Source organism: Prunus mume, linkage group LG1, assembly GCF_029339155.1.
Source record: "Prunus mume cultivar Tortuosa linkage group LG1, ASM2933915v1, whole genome shotgun sequence".
Classification (NCBI taxonomy): domain Eukaryota; kingdom Viridiplantae; phylum Streptophyta; class Magnoliopsida; order Rosales; family Rosaceae; genus Prunus; species Prunus mume.
In genome coordinates, this window is record NC_142698.1 from 15,152,426 (window position 1) to 15,173,018 (window position 20,593).

At 36.4% G+C, this 20,593-nt stretch overlaps 4 protein-coding genes and 1 pseudogene across 9 annotated transcripts; all 5 read right to left on the bottom strand.

Annotated features, from left to right (window-relative positions):
• Positions 1–578: 578 nt before the first annotated feature.
• LOC103341735 (PHD finger-like domain-containing protein 5A) lies at positions 579–2,264 on the bottom strand. Its single transcript, XM_008245282.3, is given in 3 exon segments — positions 579–818; positions 821–1,121; positions 2,124–2,264. Coding segments are annotated over 2 exon segments (330 nt in total). The 5' UTR covers positions 1,080–1,121; positions 2,124–2,264; the 3' UTR covers positions 579–747.
• Positions 2,265–3,040: 776 nt separating this feature from the next.
• LOC148921120 (phosphoinositide phosphatase SAC8-like) lies at positions 3,041–8,778 on the bottom strand. Of its 3 annotated transcripts, none has more exons than XM_089045856.1 (20): positions 8,306–8,778; positions 8,141–8,224; positions 7,890–8,017; positions 7,683–7,774; positions 7,428–7,485; positions 6,880–6,936; positions 6,764–6,797; positions 6,509–6,589; positions 6,304–6,410; positions 5,716–5,802; positions 5,533–5,610; positions 5,145–5,209; positions 4,802–4,900; positions 4,601–4,700; positions 4,385–4,493; positions 4,215–4,287; positions 4,033–4,126; positions 3,852–3,926; positions 3,413–3,479; positions 3,041–3,286 (listed from the first exon to the last, which is right to left on the bottom strand). In XM_089045856.1, exons 1-20 carry the CDS (start codon positions 8,457–8,459, stop codon positions 3,222–3,224), a joined length of 1,707 nt encoding a protein of 568 aa, XP_088901982.1. In that variant the 5' UTR covers positions 8,460–8,778; the 3' UTR covers positions 3,041–3,221. The 3 variants fall into 3 exon arrangements, with proteins under 3 accessions (XP_088901982.1, XP_088901975.1, XP_088901978.1); XM_089045849.1 differs by having other exon boundaries at positions 3,041–3,303; XM_089045852.1 differs by having other exon boundaries at positions 3,041–3,303; positions 8,141–8,221; positions 8,306–8,594.
• Positions 8,779–11,205: 2,427 nt separating this feature from the next.
• Positions 11,206–12,778, bottom strand: LOC103341726 (F-box protein SKIP23-like). The gene has a single exon (XM_008245270.3). It carries the CDS (start codon positions 12,494–12,496, stop codon positions 11,306–11,308), a length of 1,191 nt encoding a protein of 396 aa, XP_008243492.2. The 5' UTR covers positions 12,497–12,778; the 3' UTR covers positions 11,206–11,305.
• Positions 12,779–13,827: 1,049 nt separating this feature from the next.
• On the bottom strand, positions 13,828–19,740 carry LOC148921121 (uncharacterized). 3 transcript variants are annotated; one of them, XM_089055269.1, is made up of 3 exons: positions 17,663–18,964; positions 14,942–15,016; positions 13,828–14,111 (listed from the first exon to the last, which is right to left on the bottom strand). In XM_089055269.1, the coding sequence occupies exons 1-3, from the start codon at positions 17,780–17,782 to the stop codon at positions 13,956–13,958; spliced, it is 351 nt and encodes a 116-aa protein (XP_088911395.1). In that variant the 5' UTR covers positions 17,783–18,964; the 3' UTR covers positions 13,828–13,955. The 3 variants fall into 3 exon arrangements, 1 of the variants encoding a protein (XP_088911395.1); XR_016128204.1 differs by lacking the exon at positions 13,828–14,111 and adding an exon at positions 19,627–19,740 and having other exon boundaries at positions 14,888–15,016; positions 17,663–17,769; XR_016128210.1 differs by lacking the exon at positions 13,828–14,111 and adding an exon at positions 19,605–19,729 and having other exon boundaries at positions 14,888–15,016; positions 17,663–17,769.
• On the bottom strand, positions 14,888–15,917 carry LOC148921122 (phosphoinositide phosphatase SAC8-like; annotated as a pseudogene). The gene is made up of 5 exons (XR_016123297.1): positions 15,873–15,917; positions 15,683–15,790; positions 15,467–15,575; positions 15,297–15,369; positions 14,888–15,208 (listed from the first exon to the last, which is right to left on the bottom strand). The product of XR_016123297.1 is annotated as a phosphoinositide phosphatase SAC8-like (transcript).
• Positions 19,741–20,593: the final 853 nt, after the last annotated feature.

The following is a 20,593-nucleotide window of genomic DNA, read 5'->3' on the forward strand; positions in this document are numbered from 1 at the left end:
AAATAAAGGGGGCAGTTCCAAGTGATTTTGCATGCAGTGAAGTTGGGGGCCGGGTGGCAGTTGGCTTGACTTTTAATGACGAGAAATTGGCTGTAGGATGAGAATTTGAGCAACAAGCAGTTAATTGGACTTTGTTTTGGTTTGATGGGGGTGGTGATATTTTAGGAAAAGCTTGTTTTGCCAATTGGCCATGTTGATCGGCCAACGGCGGTAAGTGGTGGCTACTACATGGCTAGGAATTTCCAATGAGGTTGAGACTTGTGTCATCTTAGCAACAATAAAACCATCTGTAACACCAACACAAATAGATCGATCATTAAATTGCATCTGAACAAAAATTACATCTCAGCTTTATGGAACCACCAATCAACAAAAACCCATTTCACAGCTTTGGTTTAAAGAAAAAAGAAAGAAAGAAAGGCCAAGTTCATCTATGGAATTTGAAATCACATATGGAATGGGGATTAACCGAAGCTTTTAGACTCCCAAGTACACAAATTACGCGTGAGAATTACACGTCAGAAATTCCTTAACTAGACTTGATACAGAGAGAGTGAAGGTTTGATCATGGAAACATATCCAACATACAACATAGACAACCCATCGCATCGGTCAAATATGAAGAAATACAAGCAGTAAGAAGCACATTTCCTAAGCAAAAGCACCTTATAGCAATATAGGCTAGCCTCAATGTTGAACAAAACAGAGTGATTTCATGAAGCTAAGCGAAACTTGCCCTGCTAATGATCATCTTTTCTTGAAACCATACTTTTTACGTTCGTAGAAAAGATCTGTTTTGGCACTTCCCAGATTCACAATTTTGGACACCCATCTCTATCTTTCTCCTGCTGAGTACACTCTTTGCAGTAATAAGCATCAGAAATTCCAACCCCTCCGCAGATAACACACCTTCCCTGGAAGGATCCATAGTTGCACTCATCGCAGACCCGAACAAGCGTGCATGGACGCACATAAGAGTCGCAGATTACACACTTACCATCACATTTTTCACACAACCTTCCAATAGCTATTCCTGGTTGCTTCCGGCACATAATCAGATCAGGATGATGCTTTGCCATGTTCCTGCAACAAGACTATGCTTGTCCTACAATAGATGCACCCTGAATCATCCATACATGGGTGTCAGTGATCTCCCAAAGAGAAGAGAACAAGCAGCAGCATTGCAGTTTATAAATCAACAAGATCAAAACTGAAATTGACTAGTGCAACTTGGTTATAAAATCCACTAGATTTTGTGCCGAAGTTCAGATTATTTACAAAATCAATTGCAATGCTTATGATAATGATAGTTCCAAACAACATATTTCTTAATTAATCATGTTGACGGGGCTAAAACCAACAAGGCTTTTGTGTTTTGGTTATGTTTATCAATAAACTTCAAAGCTGATTCCAAAAATTCAAAACTAACCCATTTTGCAAATCTGCATAATTTCAATAATCAACAGGGCAAGTAAAACAAAGAAAATGAGCTATCTGCTACAGTTCATGCCAAAGTGGTAGCATGCCAGAGTGTTCATATTCACAAGTCATGCAACCTATGGTGCAAATTAACATGGAGAATCAATCGACTACGATGATTTGCAAATTATTTTCTGTAGCAATACTCACTTATACAGAGAAACAAAAATAATTACAGTGGTTTAATTTCATAACATGAATTCATCACAGGGTAACAACTAACAGAGAATGTAGCTAAACCACGAAAATATTTCATTCACAGTCAAGGAAAAGCAGTTTATTGCCCCATCATTACAAAGGATGAACATGTCTCATTTTCTTTTGGTTGAATGTTTCCTTTTGGGTCTAAATTTTCTTTCAACTTAGGGGTGATTGTGATGTTTGTCTAATTCCCAATGTCAATTTTTTTACAGAAAGCAAAATTTGGGCTCAATAAGAGTGTAAACGAATCTACATAATTTGAACAGAACAGAACAACTCAAAGGGAATGCGGAAGATAATGAGATGTAGAAACATGGTAATCAAATGCGCATTTGGCCAGAACTTTTTAATATTAGTTGTATAAATCAAATTAAGCAGCGGTTTCTACAAACACGAAAACTAGAGATGGAGAACGAGAAGCAAAAGAAAAAACCATTCCTTACCGCAGCTGGAGAGGAGAGGAGAGGACTGATGAGAGCGAGGATAGCTGGAGGGGACTCGGAGGAGGGGCTGTTACTGTTCGAGATGAGAACAGAAGCGGGGGATTGGCCCGATTCGGAATAGGAGTGGGGCACGGCTGACTGAGAGAACGAGAATAGGGTTTATGTTATTTCGTTCCTCTTTCCTATCTTTTTCTGTTTTTTGGGGGTATATAAAGACAAAATAATGTTTAAAACAATAAATAAAAAAATATTTTTGAGGGTTCAAACACTAATAAGTTAGTAAGTTAATTAACTAATTCAGTTTGGCTTGCTTCACAATATAAGTAGAAGAGGCTCACCCACCCACTAAAAAGTTAGTAATGGTGGTGGTGATCGCAACAATAGTGATGGTGGTGGTGGTAGCCGCCGTAGCGATGGTCGTGTCCATGGCAAGGTGGTGGCAGTGGCAGAGCCAGACTCGATTACATATGAGGGGCTAATTAGAATAACTTTTTCAATTTTTCTAAATTATTACATAATTAGATGTTAAATGATGAATGAGCTATATGGGGTTGGGGAGGCCATGGCGACCTCAGGCATACACCTAACTATGACTCTAGTTGTGGTAGTAGAGGTCATGATGGTGGAGGTGGTGGCGATCATGGCGTTGGGGGTGGTGGCAATAGTAGTGGGATTGATGGGGAAATTTTACCTAGTCGTTTTAAAATTGTCACCCTTGTGGAATTTTAGAAATGACATATACTTAGATGAATTTTAAAATTGTACTTATTGAGTAAATGTATTTGAATCTCAAATATACCACTTCTCCACCCTTCCCTAACCCATTTGAGCAACAACTCATGTCCAGATGTATTGAGTGCTTTAGCGGCTACAAAGAGAAGTAGACCTGAACAAGTTTTTAAGTAACTTAAATTACGTTTAACCATAAACCGCTTGCAATCAACTTGTATATATATCTCATGAATTACAAGGTTTAAAACAACAGTAACATAGTATTACATTTTCCACCATTTTCCAAAACTATCCATTTGAAGAAGTTCACAATGATGTTGTTAAACAAGTCTGCACAAGCGAGGCCTAGAACAGAATTGCCTTCCATTAGCTTTCACCACTGCCGCTATTCCAGCAGTCACCCCAGCCCAAAGCACAGAAGACATAAATTGCTGTGCATTTCGCCCCGCTGCAAATAGGATATAAATTTTTTCATGTCTTAGTGAACATAGAATAAAACTCGCACACAGATTCCATTGTAATAAAGATTACAGACAGAAATAAAAGAACAGCAATACCTTGCTGAAGTGTTACAGATGTCAGCGTCAAACCTCCAATTAACAAAGCTGATGCCACCGGTAGATACTGCAATATTTGTACTTCCATTAAAACTTGACTATAAATTCAATAAGCCATCTTAAAAGTGGCAACAACAATCAAATGGCATGCAGGCCTCAGCTAATACACTCCTTCCTACTGTTTTTATGCTTTGGTAATTTAGTAAACAAAAGGAGAATTCGAAGCATAAAATAAGGGGAAGAGTGCAAACAGACAAAACGAGAGTCTGAACGTCGCTACCTTCACCGTAAAGTGATGAGTTAAAATGAAGATGAAACGAAAAGATTTTCTTGTTATACTGAATGTTGCAGGACTTGAATAACAAATTGTAAAGAGCTGAAAATGGACAACAAAATTATTCGGGCACTAAAATTTCTCAGAAAGATTCCAAATACTTACAGAAAAAGAATCAGTCTGGAATGGTGAACCATCCCTTCTAACTGTATAGCGGCCACTGATAAGATCCATAGCATCCTGAAAACATTTGAAACTATTTAAGCAACTACGATTAACTAGCAGTTACTCTCTTCTATACAGAAGCGATATTTCATATTGAGAAAGATAGAGGCAGGCAGATTACCTGCCGAATGCCATCATGAAAATTATTCAAATAATATCTTGACAGAGCACTCATCCCATCTTTCAGTATTCCTCCAAATGTCTGTTTTCCATATCTGCAGTAATGTGGACTCAGTGTATGATACAAAAAGGATATACATAGTTACCATAATTCTTGAAAATTATAGTATAAGTTGAACGCACCTAACCAGGTCCCCTTTCAGGGCATAAGTCCCAGCATATTCGAGGCTTATCTCGTCACCTTGCTCAGCCCACACTAAAGCAACAGAGTTCAGTATAAGGCTAAAAAATAACTACAGACATCGTCTGACTCATTATGGAACATGGGATATAATATAATAAGAATTCCATACATGCTCTAAATTTTTGATAATCTTCTGCAAACATAGAAATGCATTCAGAAGAATCAAGCACTCCAATCCTCTGCAACTGTGCATCTAGAGACTTCTGAGCCAAGTAACTCTGCATAATAAGATTTGGAGGAAGCAGTAAAAAATATTAAAGCTCATTTTAATCATGGCCAGCACAAATCATGAAAAGCAATTACACTAGATAATTCTCATATAAACCTGAGTAACATTCGTCCTATCAAGGCAATCAATGCAGTTAGATCTGACAATCCCTTTCTGCTCCTCCAGTATGCTTCCTTTCGCATCTATGAGCAAGTATCTGCTCCGCTGGAATAGTAATGATTAAAAACAGTATTACAGAGAGCCAGCATACCTGGATATGGGCATAGTTCATTCAATCTGACATTACGCTTTCATTACCCTTGCTTTTCAAATTGCTCCGAGATTTGCTCATATAAAAGCTTTAGGTTTTCAAAGTTTGAGTTCCCACAGACATGATGAAAGTCAAATGAAACGTATCTGCAATAAACACAAAAACTATTAAGTCAAAAACAAAATCTCAATTCCAGACGATAGATTATCTATAACAAGAAAAACAGAAACATTAAGCTAGTGATATAATTAGTAGCCAATGGGTGAAGATAATGACAAAATGGAGGCTTGAATACGTAAACAGAATAACAAAAAAGGAATCTACTTGAAGTGGGAGAGTGACTCAGTTGGGGATCAACATAATTACATACAAAAAAGTGCAAATTGTCACCTCACATTTGGCAGATTTTGTGCTTCGGCAGAAAATGCCATGCTTAGTTGACCTTCATCACCATACTACAGATAAAATAAATGGAAACTGGTATATAAACTGGAAACATATGAAACAACATAAATCTCGCATAACAGTTAAACTAAAAGGAGGTCAAACTTGTGTAGCACAAATAACTAGAATTTAAAAATAAAAATAAGTAAAAAAACTGTCATATTCAGCAAATCCTGGAGCCACAATGGTGATTCTGTCTTATGAACAAAATTTGTAATCTTTTCAGCTGGCCAAATTCTTCCTCTTCACAGATATAGTAGCTTAACAGTGAAGCTAAATTAGTGTGGAAGATTTATTCTTTCAAAGTATAACATAAAAGAGAAGAAACCCTTACTTTATCAGTTAGGTCTACAGCTATTATCTCTCCATATCTTTGGAAAAGATCAAAGAAATGGCGCTCCACAACATTTGACTGCAGATAGATGGGAAAATTCAAAACACAACTCTAACAAGGGAGCTGCACCGAAGCCAGAAGAAAAGAGAAAGGACGGGTGGTTGCATATTGGACAAAATTTACCGTCTGCTCATGATCAATAACTTTAAGTCGTGGTTTATAGCTCAAGTCAACAATTTGCTCCCAAAGAAGTGGAATTGAACCTCGAATCTGAAAACATATGAAAAAGTATAATGCATTTTTTTTTTTAAGAAAAAGGAAATAAGTCTTCTCATATTAAATGATGACAATAAATGCTCAAAACCTTCTGTCTACTATCAATCTAAGGATTGATTGTGAAGCAGCTTATGCCATTTAGAAAGTACTTTATCTAGAAGTGTCTAGATGCACAAAAATTGGAAATATGAATCCGTCCTTGTTAAACTATACATTTGTTTCACTCATGTGAGGGCCAGTTCATAAAGATTAGAAAAGAGAAAAAAGTTCTACCATTATGATTTTGCTCAGATAAAAAAGGAGCACTGATTATACTTTTCCAAAAAGTTTCATCCTCAGCCAACTTAGTTGATCATGTGTGTAATGAGCCCAAGATATAAGCTGATGCCCTATTAAACTTAGGAACATAACGTAAATGTACATATTCAGTTACAGAACTGCTAATACTATTCCCTAAGCACACAATTATTTTCTGAACCTCCAAATTGGGATTACCTGCAATAATGAGGACCTGAAACCTTCACACTCCACCAACTGCTCAGTTTCAATAAAATTAGCTACATCTCCTTCAAGGTTAGCTCCTCTTCTCCACATTCTTGTGCCTGGTGACCACATTATAGTATCTCATGCTTAGATCTTTTATAACTAGTTGATACAGACACAAAGTCTACAAGAATCAATCATCTCTATAAAATTGTACCTAGACGTCGCGTACATCTCCTTGAGAATATCGTAAGTGTGGCAGGTGAGCCTTTTAGCTTAAGCTGTGCAGCCTGGAAGCTTAAATGTAGGTTAAAGAAATACCATACCATTCCCCAATTGAATATATTACAAACCTAATTTCAGAATCTTCATCCCCCTTACATGGGCGCACATATGAAAAGCACAGAGAGAGAGAGAGAGAGAGAGAGAAATCTTAAGTAATACACATAAGGAATCAGTAGCTTCAGGATATTTCCTTGTAATATAGGAATAATGAACCCATCAAGCTGCCATGAGAGAATAAATGTGAATCAGCGAAAAGTTTTCTGAGTTTGAAGAACTGACAACTTTTGGAAATGTCTTTGTAACCTTATACTCAATAAGTTCGTCCAAAAGATTTCTGTTCCAAACAAATCGAGGGTCAGCCTGGAAACAAAAACAAAATTAAAAGCTCAAACTCCTGACCTAGCAATTAGTAATTATAGATCATATTGTAAATGAGAAAAACATTTGACGGGGACTAAAATAGCATAAGAAAAAGATTGGAAAATATCCATGAAAAGTAACATTTCTCTCCTCTATCTCCTTCACTTTCTTTAAAATTCACTTCTTGGTTTATGACCAAGCATTTCCCCCTTCATCTCTGTTCTATCCCTTTCTCTTTTTTCTTCTATTCTTTCTAGTTTCCTTCTCTCAAAGCTCTCCTCTTGGTTCTATGCCAGCTAGCCCTTCTTTTCCTTTTTTTCCCTCTCACTTAGACAGAGTTGAGAATACCTGTAAACTAAACCCGAGGCCTAATATCCATCACGTTACATATATGGGACAATAGCTTATATGCACCTGATATATCTGACATGGATTACTTCCAGGAAATAATCAATTCAAGATAAACCAAATACTCCACGTTTCCAACTAACCTGCTTCCATATTGGTTTGGCCATCCATCCTTCCATTAACTTATGTCTTCTTTGAAAACTGGTAGAAATGATCAAATATGTGTAATTAGCGTAAATTGACATGATACTTAACCAAAAAGAAGCACAAACTTACATGATACACGTCTGAATGTAATCACAGAATAATGACGAAAACAGCGGTATTCTACTCAAACAGCACCCTAATAGGTATGAAAACTTTTAAATTGTGTTTGAACACTAGGTATAAGAATTTACTTTAATGTAATATCTGTTTGGTAAGAAAAGTACAGCCCTGGAGTTGATTGGACTGTTTTCAACAGAGCCATGAAGTAAGCTTCATCCTTTTTCTGCACAAAGACATCAGAAGCTTTCAGACAAGACTCAAAACTCTAAAAATCCCGAGAGACGCTCAAATTAGCTTTGTATTATCGATTAAAAGAAGTAAAAATAAAAAAACTTCACCTCTTGAAGAGTTGAATTCTTCAAAACCTCATTGCAGGACAGAAACTTCATAGAGGTTACTCGGTAAACAGGGAAGCCAAGAAAGGCCCCGACTTCGGTCCTCGAAGTTATTACAAGTACATAATTTCCTGCACCAAATACATGAATTATTCAAAGAAACATCATTGCATCTAAATAGCTCAAGCTGAAATTCAAGATGCAAGTTTTCAAAACAAAATCCAATACACAAAATCTGCCAAGCAATTAACTACCTGCAAGCAATCTGATGGTTCCCGCCACACCATATATCGTAGAGGTTTTGGTTGGTCTTGCAGAAGAAGAAGAAGAATCACCTTCTAATAATAAACAACAAGCACATGAATTCAGAAAAATTAGAAAAAATTGAAATTCCATCAATAAAGCTAAAAAATTTATACCATTAAGTGGTTCAATGGTCCCGTCACGGCGGTCGATCGAGAAGCCTTGATCTGGAGCCTCGACGGATTTGATCACGAACTTGTCCTGAAACTCTTGCAATTCTAACTGCTCGTAGAGCTTGAATTTAGCTCTAGGACAAGATCCACCGTCCATTTCCGCAAACACAATAACTCTAAAATTATCGTTCTATATTGATCGAAGAAGAAAATGGTGGTTGCCAATTTGGAAATATCCAATTTACAGACTCCTCCCTCTGTTTTAGGCTTCAGCTGATAACCAATGTCGAAGACGATGAAATGTATTAAAAGACGTTATTACCCCTAATGACTTTGTGATTGTTCAGGGATTTGGAGACAATTGAGGGAACAAAATCATAATTTTGTAATTTATCGTCTGTGAGCCGTGAGGGCAGGGGCAGCTGTGAGATGCTTGGTTTTCTGCGTCTATGCAAGAGCAATGATTATCTACGTACAACTGTACCGTAATCAGTTACAACAGATATGCTCGAGCTCGAGGTGACAGGAGTGGATGACGTGGCAACATCTGGGTCGCGTCAAAGAGTCAGTGCGCTGAAACTGAAAGGTATATATTATTGTGCAAGCAAAAACACTTTGCATTGCGTACACGTGCTCTGAACCTTTTTCCTTCCTGTGGGTTGAGTACGACTTGGAAACAGGAATTCAGACCAAAAAAAAAAAAAAAAAAAAGACTTGGAAACAGGAGATGGACTGCCTTAAAGCGTACAGCCGCGCGGCTATACTCCTTAAAATATATTATTATATTATGTTCACGGGATATAGCCGGGCGGCTATACTGAGGTATTTTGTTTTTTCTTTTTAAAAGTTTGTATAAGGGGTATAGCCGCCTGGCTATACGGAGGCCCTTTTTTAAATTTTTTTTAAAAATAGTATAGCCGCGCGGCTATATTATTATAATCAGCCGATCGGCTATACTCTTTAAATATATTATTATATTTATATTTAAGGAGTATAGCCGCTCAGCTATACAGAGGTCTTTTTTTTTTTTCTTTCTTTACTTTAATTTTTTTTTAAAAAAAAATATTAAAACAAATTCCCACAATAATAGTATTCTTCTTTTTGGTTTGAACTTCAAGTGCGTAATTTGGAAGCTATTTGGCAGGTTTTTAAAACTATTAGGTGTATAAGATTATTATGACTTGGGTTTGTTTATATATAGCCTATTTATTTATTTTGGGTAAATTTCATTCTAATTCGTGGAATAGGAAAGAAAGCAAAGCCATGGCCTTGTCATGACTTGCGGATTTAGGCCTCAATATGCTAATTTCTAACTCTCATTAATTTCTAAGAGAATGCCGGTGTTGATGCCTTGTTGCAAATGAACTATAATGAATTCTTGAAGATGCGAGTTTCTTTTGAATTGGGCTACAAAAAATGCGGCAATTGTGAGACGAGTGGCAGGCGCTCTGGATTCGAAAACGATGAATTTGTCACAACCGGCAGTCGTGCCAAAACCTGCTTCTTATTTTTATTTCATTGCAATTTGTTATTTTTCTCTCTGTCTCTATTTTGGTCATCAGTTTTGTCAGTTTACGTAATTAACAAAAAAATATTTAATTTAAATGTAATAAGATTATGCCCTAATGACGCATTTGATGTAATTATTTTATAATTAAGTAAATTGACACAGTATGAACAGAACTACATGATGGATGACTTGTGCACTGACACAGGATGAACAGAACAACATGACTTCCCCAAATCCCCCTTTATTTCTCATCCATTGTATTCAATTGCCCCTTCCTCCACCCCTTTCCTCTTATCTCCTTCCCCCCCAACCTACTCTATTCAAATCCCTTCTCTACGGTCTCGGTATTGTCCCTTTCCGCTGAAATTTTCCCTCCTTATTGATCTGCTTCACCTTGTGGTGCCTTGCTAGCCACTGTGATTTTTCAGCGTACAACTGTGAAGATGCGTAGAGTCCGAGCTTTTGCCCTTGCTCGGGTGCTTGCACCACCTCCTTTTACTATGTTGATCTTTGTTTGGTTTTTGTGTTCGTTCTAGTGATTTGTCAATTTTGATTTGGAAGGTGATAATCTTCATGAGGCTGGCTTTTTTTTTTTTTTTTTGGTCATATTTATGTAATATGTGAGATTTTAAGGTATTTGTGCGGATATATGGGTTGTGGGGTTTTTTTCCCAGTGATGTCGTCTCAAGTGTTGACGACGGCGGCTCGGCTGAGTTTTGTTTAGGGTTTGTTTGCTATCTTGGCCTTGATTTGGGCTTAATGCCTTTTGGGCCTTAAGCTTGTTGCTTTTCTTTTGCATTTTATTTGGGCCTCTTGCCTTTTTGCTTTGTTGCTAAGCTCAGTTTGCTGTTGTATTGTTGTGTCCTTTTGTGGGTTTCTAATGAAATCTACTTCCGACCCATAAAAAAAACTCATAGTTATCATGGGGTTATGAGCTTCCCCCCCTTATGTCCCAGACTTCAATTGAGTTCCTTCTCGTGGACAGCCATTGTTGAATGCAATGTCACTATAGCTGCCGTCATAATCCCCACCGTTTAGGCCGTTCCATCTCATTCCATGCTTGTCTCCTTGCTTGCATAATGATAATGTTGTCGCAAGAAACAAAAACGTTAACTACTTGGGTTTTGTAATATGGAAGTTAAATCGGGTTCTTGCATATATAATTTTGGACTCCATATAAGAGTCATATTAGTAGATTCCCCCACTCAAAATCGGGTTCTTGCATTTGACCCATCAACTAAAAGGCTTAATAATTTTAGAGAACGAGTCTTAGGTCAAGAAACAATTTCAATATTTGGGAATAATGTTGATTAAAGGTGTTAGGTTTTTCTCTTGGCATAAAAAATATATAAATAAATAAATAAAAAAACTCATAGGAATAGCACGAGACACATAACTGTACAACTTGTAGAGACTTATTATTAAAAATTATTTGTATCATAAGCCTACCCCTTACATGTTCAACAGAAACAAAAATATGATTGATGCCAACATCACCAAGGACTAGGCACAATCCAAACGGCTGGTGAATAACTAAAGTTATTCGCTCCAGTTATAGAGTATTGCTTAACAACTTTAGTTTCAAAGTTGTACACTCCTCGAACATGAATATCAATAATATCACCACCATGTGAATGCTCATGATACTCATCTGCGAAGTAAATTGAGTTTTCTTTCAATTTTGGCAATTTCTGGGTGGATAATGACATTGCCGGTTGATTTTTGGCCAAAAATAAAGCACAATCACGCAAACATTCCACCTTCTCCCACGTTTTGGCAGCAATGTTTAACTCGTAGACATCAAATTTCTCTGTTCCTCTGCCATTGTCCCCCAACCATTCTCGCTCCACAAGCAAAAGCTCACCCATTGACTCCACCAACCATTTTTTATCCCCCATCATGGTTCCGTGAAAACCATTCCGAGCCATGGAAGGTCGAAAATGCATGATCTTCGTGGGATTATTATTATTATAGGTGTCCCCGAAGTCCCAAACTTGAATTGAGTGGTCTTTGGACAGTGCAAATAAATGACCATTGTTGCGTAGTAGGATATCAAAATAATGATCATGTGAACCCTCTAATTCAGTCCATGCTGTAGCGTTTTCTCCTCCTCTGCCGTGCTGATAGAATGCTAACCTTGTCGGTACGTTCAAGGTCTCATGAATTACCACAACGACAAAGTTGTTGTTGCGAGAGGGGTCTGAGGAAACCACAATTTTACGGATTGGAGACCCACGCGGCAAGGAAGGAAGCGTCCTGCTTTTTCTAGAAATTGGATTGAAAAGACGAATTTCGCCCAATGTCCAAGCCCTCTTCCCCATCACCAGCCACCCATGTGATGAACCCAAAAAGGAATCGACTCCAAGAAAGCCTTGAGACGCTTCCGTCTTGTAAACCTTCTTCTCTGCAAGGCTGGAGAAGCATATGCCATTCCCAATCCAACCCCATCGCGTGGAGGGGTACATGAGCCCTGGATATTGAGGCAACGGGGCGGAGGTATACGATCTTGCAGAGCGGTTCCAAGAAGAACAGACGGCTTTGAAGCGACTGATGTCCATGAAATTAGGAGCGAGCTTTTTCACGATCAACCCTAACAGCTCAGTTGGGAGCTCATCAGCCCACTTATTTGGTGTTGTGCTTGAATATTTTAGCCTCCTCCTTTTGGCGGAATGAGTAGAAGCCATAGCGATTGCTGCTGCTGCTGCTGCTGATGATATTGGGATATGATTCCCAAGTATTTACATGTATTTATAGGCGGCGCTTATGATATAATTCCTATTTGAATTAGGATATAGAGTCTTTTCCCATCCTAATGAGGATTTGTATTTAAAGAGATCTTTTCCCCTCCTAATGAGGAAATATCCAATTTACAGACTCCTCCCTCTGTTTCAGGCTTCAGCTGATAACCAATGTCGAAGACGATGAAATGTATTAAAAGACGTTATTACCCCTAATGACTTTGTGATTGTTGAGGGATTTGGAGACAATTGAGGATCATAATTTTGTAATTTAACGGCTCAGGGGCAGCTGTGAGATGCTTGGTTTGCTGCGTTTCTGCAAGAGCAATGATTCTCTACGTACAACTGTACCGTAATCAGTTACAACAGATATGCTCGAGCTCGAGGTGACAGCAGTGGATGACGTGGCAACATCTGGGTCGCGTCTAAGAGTCAGAGCGCTGAAAATGAAAGATGTATATTATTGTGCAAGCAAAAACACTTTGCATTGCGTACACCTTTTTCCTTCCCGTGGGTTGAGTAAAACTCGGAAACAGGAGATGGACTGCCTTAAAGAGTACAGCCGCGCGGCTATAATCCTTAAGTATATTATTATATCTATGTTTAAGGGATATAGCCGCGCGGCGATACTGAGGTGTTTTGTTTTTTGTTTTTTAATTTTTTAAGGAGTATAGCCGCTCAGCTATACAGAGGTCCTTTTTTTCTTTACTTTAATTTTTCCGGGCAGATTGGTCATTTGAATTTTAAAAATAATAAAAAATTAAAGCAAATTCCGACAATAATAATATTCTTCTTTTTGGTTTGAACTTCAAGTGCATAATTTGGAAGCTATTTGGCAGGTTTTTAAAACTATTAGGTGTATAAGATTATTATGACTTGCTAATTTCATTCTAATTCGTGGAATAGGAAAGAAAGCAAAGCCATGGCCTTGTCATGTCTTGCTGATTTGGGCCTCAATATGCTAATTTCTAACTCATTAATTTCTAAGTAAATGCCGGTCTTCGGTTAATTTGCCTATAGATGAGGATGCCGGCATTGATGCCTTGTTGCAAATGAAATGAACTATAATGAAATCTTGAAGATGGGAGTTTAATTGGACTACACAAAAATGCGGGAATTGTGAGACGAGTGGCAGGCATTCTGGATTCAAAAACGATGAATTTGTCACAACTGGCAGTCGTGTCAAAGACGAGTGTCAGTTTACGTAATTAACAAAAAAATATTTAATTTAAATGTAATAAGATTATGCCCTAATGACGCATTTGATGTAATTATTTTATAATTAAGTAAATTGACGGATATGGAACCTGCCTTAGATGTGACTTTGGCAAAATACATACATTTGAAATTGAAAAGATAAAAACTAAAATTGTTATCATTAAAGTCAAAATACATTTCAACAGTGCTAGTGCTGCTTGCTACAAGTAGAAGAAGAGTCCTCCTCCTCCTCGGTCGCCGGCCGCGGCAGCACGTAGTGGTCATGATGAGTGGCAATTTGTTCCCTCGTCCAATTCAAATAGTTTGTGATGATATCAAGGTAACGCTTTGTCGAACTCAAAAGCTAGTTCAGGAGAATAATTCGAGAATTAAATGCAGGGGAAGTTGAGGAGAAACAAAAGCTAGTTCAAGTTGAAAGCGAAGAAGAATGTAAACATCCTGATGTTCCTTCATTTTTGGAATATGTACCAAATCGCCAGGTATAGGCTGCAGAAACTTTCGGTTGGATTTTAGTTTAGATGGCGTTATTCAATTATCTGAAGCCATATTTGATTGGTGCTACATTCAGGAAATAAAGTTTGGGCTGCCTTGTATCAGGTGCGAACACCTTGACAATGGGAGCGCATTTCGTTTAAGTCAGGTAAACATTGCTAAATTGCATGCTTGCTAGAGGACACGATTAACGTTTTGATGCTTTTGTAAGTACATTGCTAGTTAACTGTCTGACCCTTTCCATTTACAGATTGAAGATGGAGACTGTCATTTGCTTTCAGAAATCTACTCCACTTGAAAGTGAAGAAGAATTTAAATATCATGATAATGTTCCTTCATTTTTGGAATATGTACACAACCGCCAAACTTTCACTTGGTTTTTAGTTTAGATGACATAATTCAGTTATATTTCATCATAACAGTCAGTGTGGCTTTTGCAGCTACTTTTTAGCTTATTAGGAGTTTGCTTAAATATAAGGGGAAGAGTGCAAACGGACAATATGAGAGTCTGAACATTGCTACCTTCACCGTAAAGTGAAGAGTTAATATGAAGATGAAACGAAAAGATTTTCTTGTTATACTGAATGTTGCAGGACTTGAATAACAAATTGCAAAGAGCTGAAAATGGACAACAAAATTATTCGGGCACTAAAATTTCTCAGAAAGATTCCAAATACATACAGAAAAAGAATCAGTCTGGAATGGTGAACCATCCCTTCTAACTGTATAGCGGCCACTAATAAGATCCATAGCATCCTGAACACATTTGAAACTATTTAAGCAACTACGATTAACTAGCAGTTACTCTCTTCTATACAGAAGCGATATTTCATGTTGAGAAAGATAGAGGCAGGCAGATTACCTGACGAATGCCATCATGAAAATTATTCAAATAATATGTTGAAAGAGCACTCATCCAGTATTCCTCCAAATGTCTGTTTTCCATATCTGCGGTAATGTGGACTCAGTGTATGATACAAAAAGGATATACATAGTTACCATAATTCTTGAAAATTATAGTATAAGTTGAACGCACCTAACCAGGTCCCCTTTCAGGGCATAAGTCCCAGCATATTCGAGGCTTATCTCGTCACCTTGCTCAGCCCACACTAAAGCAACAGAGTTCAGTATAAGGCTAAAAAATAACTACAGACATCGTCTGACTCATTATGGAATATGGGATATAATATAATAAGAATTCCATACATGCTCTAAATTTTTGATAATCTTCAGCAAACACAGAAATGCATTCAGAAGAATCAAGCACTCCAATCCTCTGCAACTGTGCATCTAGAGACTTCTGAGCCAAGTAACTCTGCATAATAAGATTTGGAGGAAGCAGTAAAAAATATTAAAGCTCATTTTAATCATGGCCAGCACAAATCATGAAAAGCAATTACACTAGATAATTCTCTTCTAAACCTGAGTAACATTCGTCCTGTCAAGGCAATCAATGCAGTTAGATCTGACAATGCCTTTCTGCTCCTCCAGTATGCTTCCTTTCGCATCTATGAGTAAGCACCTGCTCCGCTGGAATAGTAATGATTAAAAACAGTATTACAGAGAGCCAGCATACCTGGATATGGGCACAGTTAATTCAATCTGATATTACGCTTTCATTACCCTTGCTTTTCAAATTGCTCCGAGATTTGCTCATACAGAGACTAGTCTTATCGACAAAGGAAAATCATGGAGAAAAAATTTAAAAAACAAAAAGGCACCCATTAGATATTTAAAGGGCCTAGCCGCGCGGCTATACTCTACAAATAGAATATTTTAAAGGTACAGCCCACCGATATACTCTATAAATACCATAATCTGAATTTCTCTTTTTTAATTACTTATGTTTTAATTATTTTTCACTTAGTGAATAATTAGTATTTAATACAAATTATTCACAAGAGAAATAATAGTTAGAACATAAATACTAATGAAAGTAATTAAATCAGGCTAGGATATTATTCAATTACTGAAAATCTAAAGAAACTAAGTTTATATTTATTTTTTTAAGAAAACCTCTCCCGACGAAATTTTGTCGGCAAAGGTCTATGCCGACAAAATTTGCCGGATTAGGTTTTTCCCAACGAAATTTCGTCGGCAGAGGTATTTTCATCGGGAGACGTTGTTTTGCTTTTTATTTTAAAATTTTTAAAAATTTTAGACATAAAATTTGTTCCTTTAGTTTTGTTTTTTGGCCAACTTCTTTAATTTAATACACGTAATTAGGTAATACTTTAGTCTTTTTTTAATTACTTTAATTAGTAATTATGTTTTACTTATTATTTATTTAGTGAATATTTGAATATTTTAATGATTTTGTAAATTACTTGGTAAATAGTAATTAATTGTTTTGAATTATTTTGTGGACTTTGTTTTTCGTTCTTTGATATTGAATAATCATTAAAATAGGTGTGTACTTGTACGATACATGTATTATACGTTTGCTTTCATTATAACAAGTCTTTAAGACGTATACAAAAAATGAAAGTATTATTGAAAAATATGTATGTACAGGTATAATACAAGTATTAAATTTGGAAATGCTAAATTATATATACGGGTAATAACTATGGGAAAGTAAAAAATCAAAAGGGGACAATAGCTATACCATGGTAATGGCCTAAACGTAACGGATACTACTCCAGACTAGTCTTATCGACAAAGGAAAATCATGGAGAAAAAATTTTAAAAACAAAAAGGCACCCATTAGATATTTAAAACGTATAGCCGCCCGGCTATACTCTATAAATACCATAATCTGAATTTCTCTTTTTTAATTACTTATGTTTTAATTATTGTTTACTTAGTGAATAATTAGTATTTAATACAAATTATTCACTAGAGAAATAATAGTTAGAACATAATTACTAGTGAAAGTAATTAAATTAGGCTAGGATATTATTCAATTACTGAAAATAATTTTTTTTTTAATTATTGACCTAACGATACTAAGTTTATATTTATTTTTTTAAGAAAACCTCTCTCGACGAAATTTCGTTGGCAGAAGTCTATGCAGACAAAATTTGCCAGATTAGGTTTCCTACTAAATTAAGTCGGCAAAGGTATTTTTGTCGGAAGAGGTCTGCGCACATGTGCCGACTGCTTTTTATTTTTAATTTTAAAAATTTTAAAATATAAAATTAGTTTCTTAAAGATTAGAAAAGAAAAAAAAGTTCTACCATTATAATATTGCTCAGATCAACAAGGAGCACAGATTATACTTTTTCAAAAAGTTTCGTCCTCAGCCAACTTAGTTGATCATGTGTGTAATGAGCCCAAAGATATAAGCTGATGCCCTATTAAGCTTAGGAACATAATGTAAATGTACATATTCAGTTACAGAACAGCTATTACTATTCCCTAAGCACACAATTATTTTCTGAACCTCCAAATAGGGATTACCTGCAATAATGAGGAACTGAAACCTTCACACTCCACCAATTGCTCAGTTTCAATAAAATTAGCTACATCCCCTTCAAGGTTAGCTCCTCTTCTCCACATTCTTGTGCCTGGTGACCACATTATAGTATCTCATGCTTAGATCTTTTATAACTAGTTTATACAGACACAAAGACTACAAGAATCAATCATCTCTATAAAATTGTACTCAGACGTCGGGTACATCTCCTTGAGAATATCGTGAGTGTGGCAAGTGAGCCTTTTAGCTTAAGCTGTGCAGCCTGGAAGCTTAAATGTAGGTTAAAGAAATACCATACCATTCCCCAATTGAATATATTACAAACCTAATTTCAGAATATTCATCCCCCTTATATGGGCCCACATATGCATGCAGAGAGAGAGAGAGAGAGAGTGAGAAATCTTAAGTAATAATCATAAGGAATCAGTAGCTGCCATAAGAGAATAAATGTGAATCAGCGAAAAGTTTTCTGAGTTTGAAGAACTGATAACTTTTGGAAATGTCTTTGTAACCTTATACTCAAGAAGTTCGTCCAAAAGATTTCTGTTCCAAACAAATCGAGGGTCATTATAGATCATATTGTAAATTACAAACAAAAACAAAATTAAAAGCTCAAACTCCTGACCAAGCAATTAGTAATTATAGATCATATTGTAAATGAGAAAAAAATTTGACAGGGGCTAAAATAGCATAAGAAAATGATTGGAAAATATCCATGAAAAGTAACATTTCTCTCCTCTATCTCCTTCTCTTTCTTCCATCTCTTAAAATTCACTTCCTGGTTTATGACCAAGCATTTCCCCCTTCATCTCTCTATCCCTTTCTCTTGTTCTTCTATTCTTTCTAGTTTCCTTCTCTCAAAGCTCTCCTCTTGGTTCTATACCAGCCAGCTAGCCTTTCTTTTCCCTTTTTTCCCTCTCACTTAGACAGAGTTGAGGATACCTGTAAACTAAACCCGTGGCCTAATATCCATCATGTTACATATATGATATATGGGACAATAGCTTATATGCACCTGATATATCTGACATGGATTACTTCCAGGAAATAATCAGTTCAAGACAAACCAAATACTCCACGTTTCCAACTAACCTGATTCCATATTGGTTTGGCCATCCATCCTTCCATTAACTTACGTCTTCTTTGAAAGCTGGTAGAAATTATCAAATATGTTTTTTTCCTTTTTAAAATTATTAACTGAGGTCTTTCTCTTTTTTTTTTCCTTTTTAAAATTTTTTCAATAATTTTTTTTATATTATATTTATATTTAAGGGGTATAGCCGTGTGGCTATATTTAAGGGGTATAGCCGCTCGGATATACTGAGGTGGGGAAATTCCATGCGTTGAAATGTGTTACTACTAATAAACCATTGCCCCATTTGGATATGTAACAAAATAAAAATATCTCTCACTCATTGTTTGGAACAGATAACTTGAAGAAAATTAAGCCGACTAGCAAATCATTGACTATGGAAGCAATAAGAGAGTTTCTTTCTTCCAATTTTTAATGGAAGTTTCTTTCTTTCAATTTTTGGCTCTCCCACTCTAGCAGGCACAAAGGAACGAAGTGCAAAGGCACTTCAGCACTGATTCCCTGAATCAATTTTTTCATGTCCCATCTAGCAAATGAAACATCAGAGTCGAACCAAGCAGCAGAGCTTTACCCTACAGAATTATTTTTGCTTGAGACCGAGACTGATAATCAAATTGCATTTTAATATCCTGGTTTCCGAACAAAACTCGGATAATCTAAGCTATAGAACAATATTTCTATCATATTTCTCAGCGTTTCTGGCGAACCAAACAGATCGTACTCTATGTTTGACCAAATTTTCGACAAATAAGGTGGCGATGCAAGCAAACCAAACCATTATAAAGCGAAGGAAATAAGGAAAGTGAAAATAAATAAAAATTATTAAACTATACCATGAAGACGATGTCAGCGTACCTGGGACTAGAGAATATCAAAATTACTTGGTGTAGAAGAAGATAGATTTGTGGATGGAAAGATGCATTGGAATTACACTGTGGAAAAGAGAAGCTTCGAACTCCAACTCACTTTGGCCTAATCGCTATACTCTTTGAATATATTATTATATGGGAGTTTTACTAAAACACTCAAAATGGGGGTTGAAATTATAAAAAAACCCAAGCACTATTTAAACATATAAACACACCCAAAACCCATCATTACACACACTCAAAACCCATTTATAAACACACCCAAAAAGTTGACTTTGGGATTGATTTTGGAAGTGTTTCTATGTTTAAATAGTGTTTGAGTTTTTTTATAAATACATGTCTATGATTGGGTTTATTTATAAATTTGTATTATTATATTTATAGCGTCTAGCCGAGCGGCTATACTCTTTGAATATATTATTACATTTAAAGAGTACTGCGGCACTGTTAAGGCATATAGCCAAGGGGCTATACTGTTAAAATTTCTATTTATGGAGTATAGCCGCCGGGTATACGTTTAAAACTTCTATAAAAGGAGTCCAGCCGCGCGGCTATACATGTCAAACTTCTATAAAACGTATACCCGCCCGGCTATACTCTTAAAATATTCTATTAATATTAACTATTTATGGCATATAGCCGCACGGCTATACGTTTAAAATTTCTATTTATGGCTCATGGCCGCGCGGCTATACTGTTAAAATTTCCATTTGTAGAGTATAACGGCCGTACTTTTAAATTTTCTATTTATGACGTATAGCCGAACGGCTATACCTAAAAATTTCTACTTATGGCTTATAGCCGCACGGCGCTACTCTTAAATTTTCTATTTATGGAGTATAGCCGAACACTACACTTAAAAAATTTCTATTTATGGAGTATAGCCGTGCGGCGATACGGTGAATATTTCTATATATGGATTCTAGCCGGCGGCTATACTTAAAAATTTCAAT

Bases quoted from the DNA above. Each gene is read 5' to 3' on its own strand.
- LOC148921120 (XM_089045849.1), bottom strand. From the start codon at position 8,459: ATGGACGGTGGATCTTGTCCTAGAGCTAAATTCAAGCTCTACGAGCAG. The intron at 6,937-7,427 runs GTTAGTTGGAAA...TTTTGTTTCCAG, and splicing joins CCAAACCAATATGGAAGCAG to GCTGACCCTCGATTTGTTTG. The intron at 4,127-4,214 runs GTGCGTTCAACT...ACATTACTGCAG, and splicing joins CTGAAAGGGGACCTGGTTAG to ATATGGAAAACAGACATTTG.
- LOC103341726 (XM_008245270.3), bottom strand. From the start codon at position 12,496: ATGGCTTCTACTCATTCCGCCAAAAGGAGGAGGCTAAAATATTCAAGC.
- LOC148921121 (XM_089055269.1), bottom strand. From the start codon at position 17,782: ATGTGGTCACCAGGCACAAGAATGTGGAGAAGAGGAGCTAACCTTGAA. The intron at 15,017-17,662 runs GTAATCCCTATT...AAATGTGTTCAG, and splicing joins TCAGTTCCTCATTATTGCAG to GATGCTATGGATCTTATTAG. The intron at 14,112-14,941 runs GTATGTATTTGG...CTCCTGAACTAG, and splicing joins TCCAGACTGATTCTTTTTCT to CTTTTGAGTTCGACAAAGCG.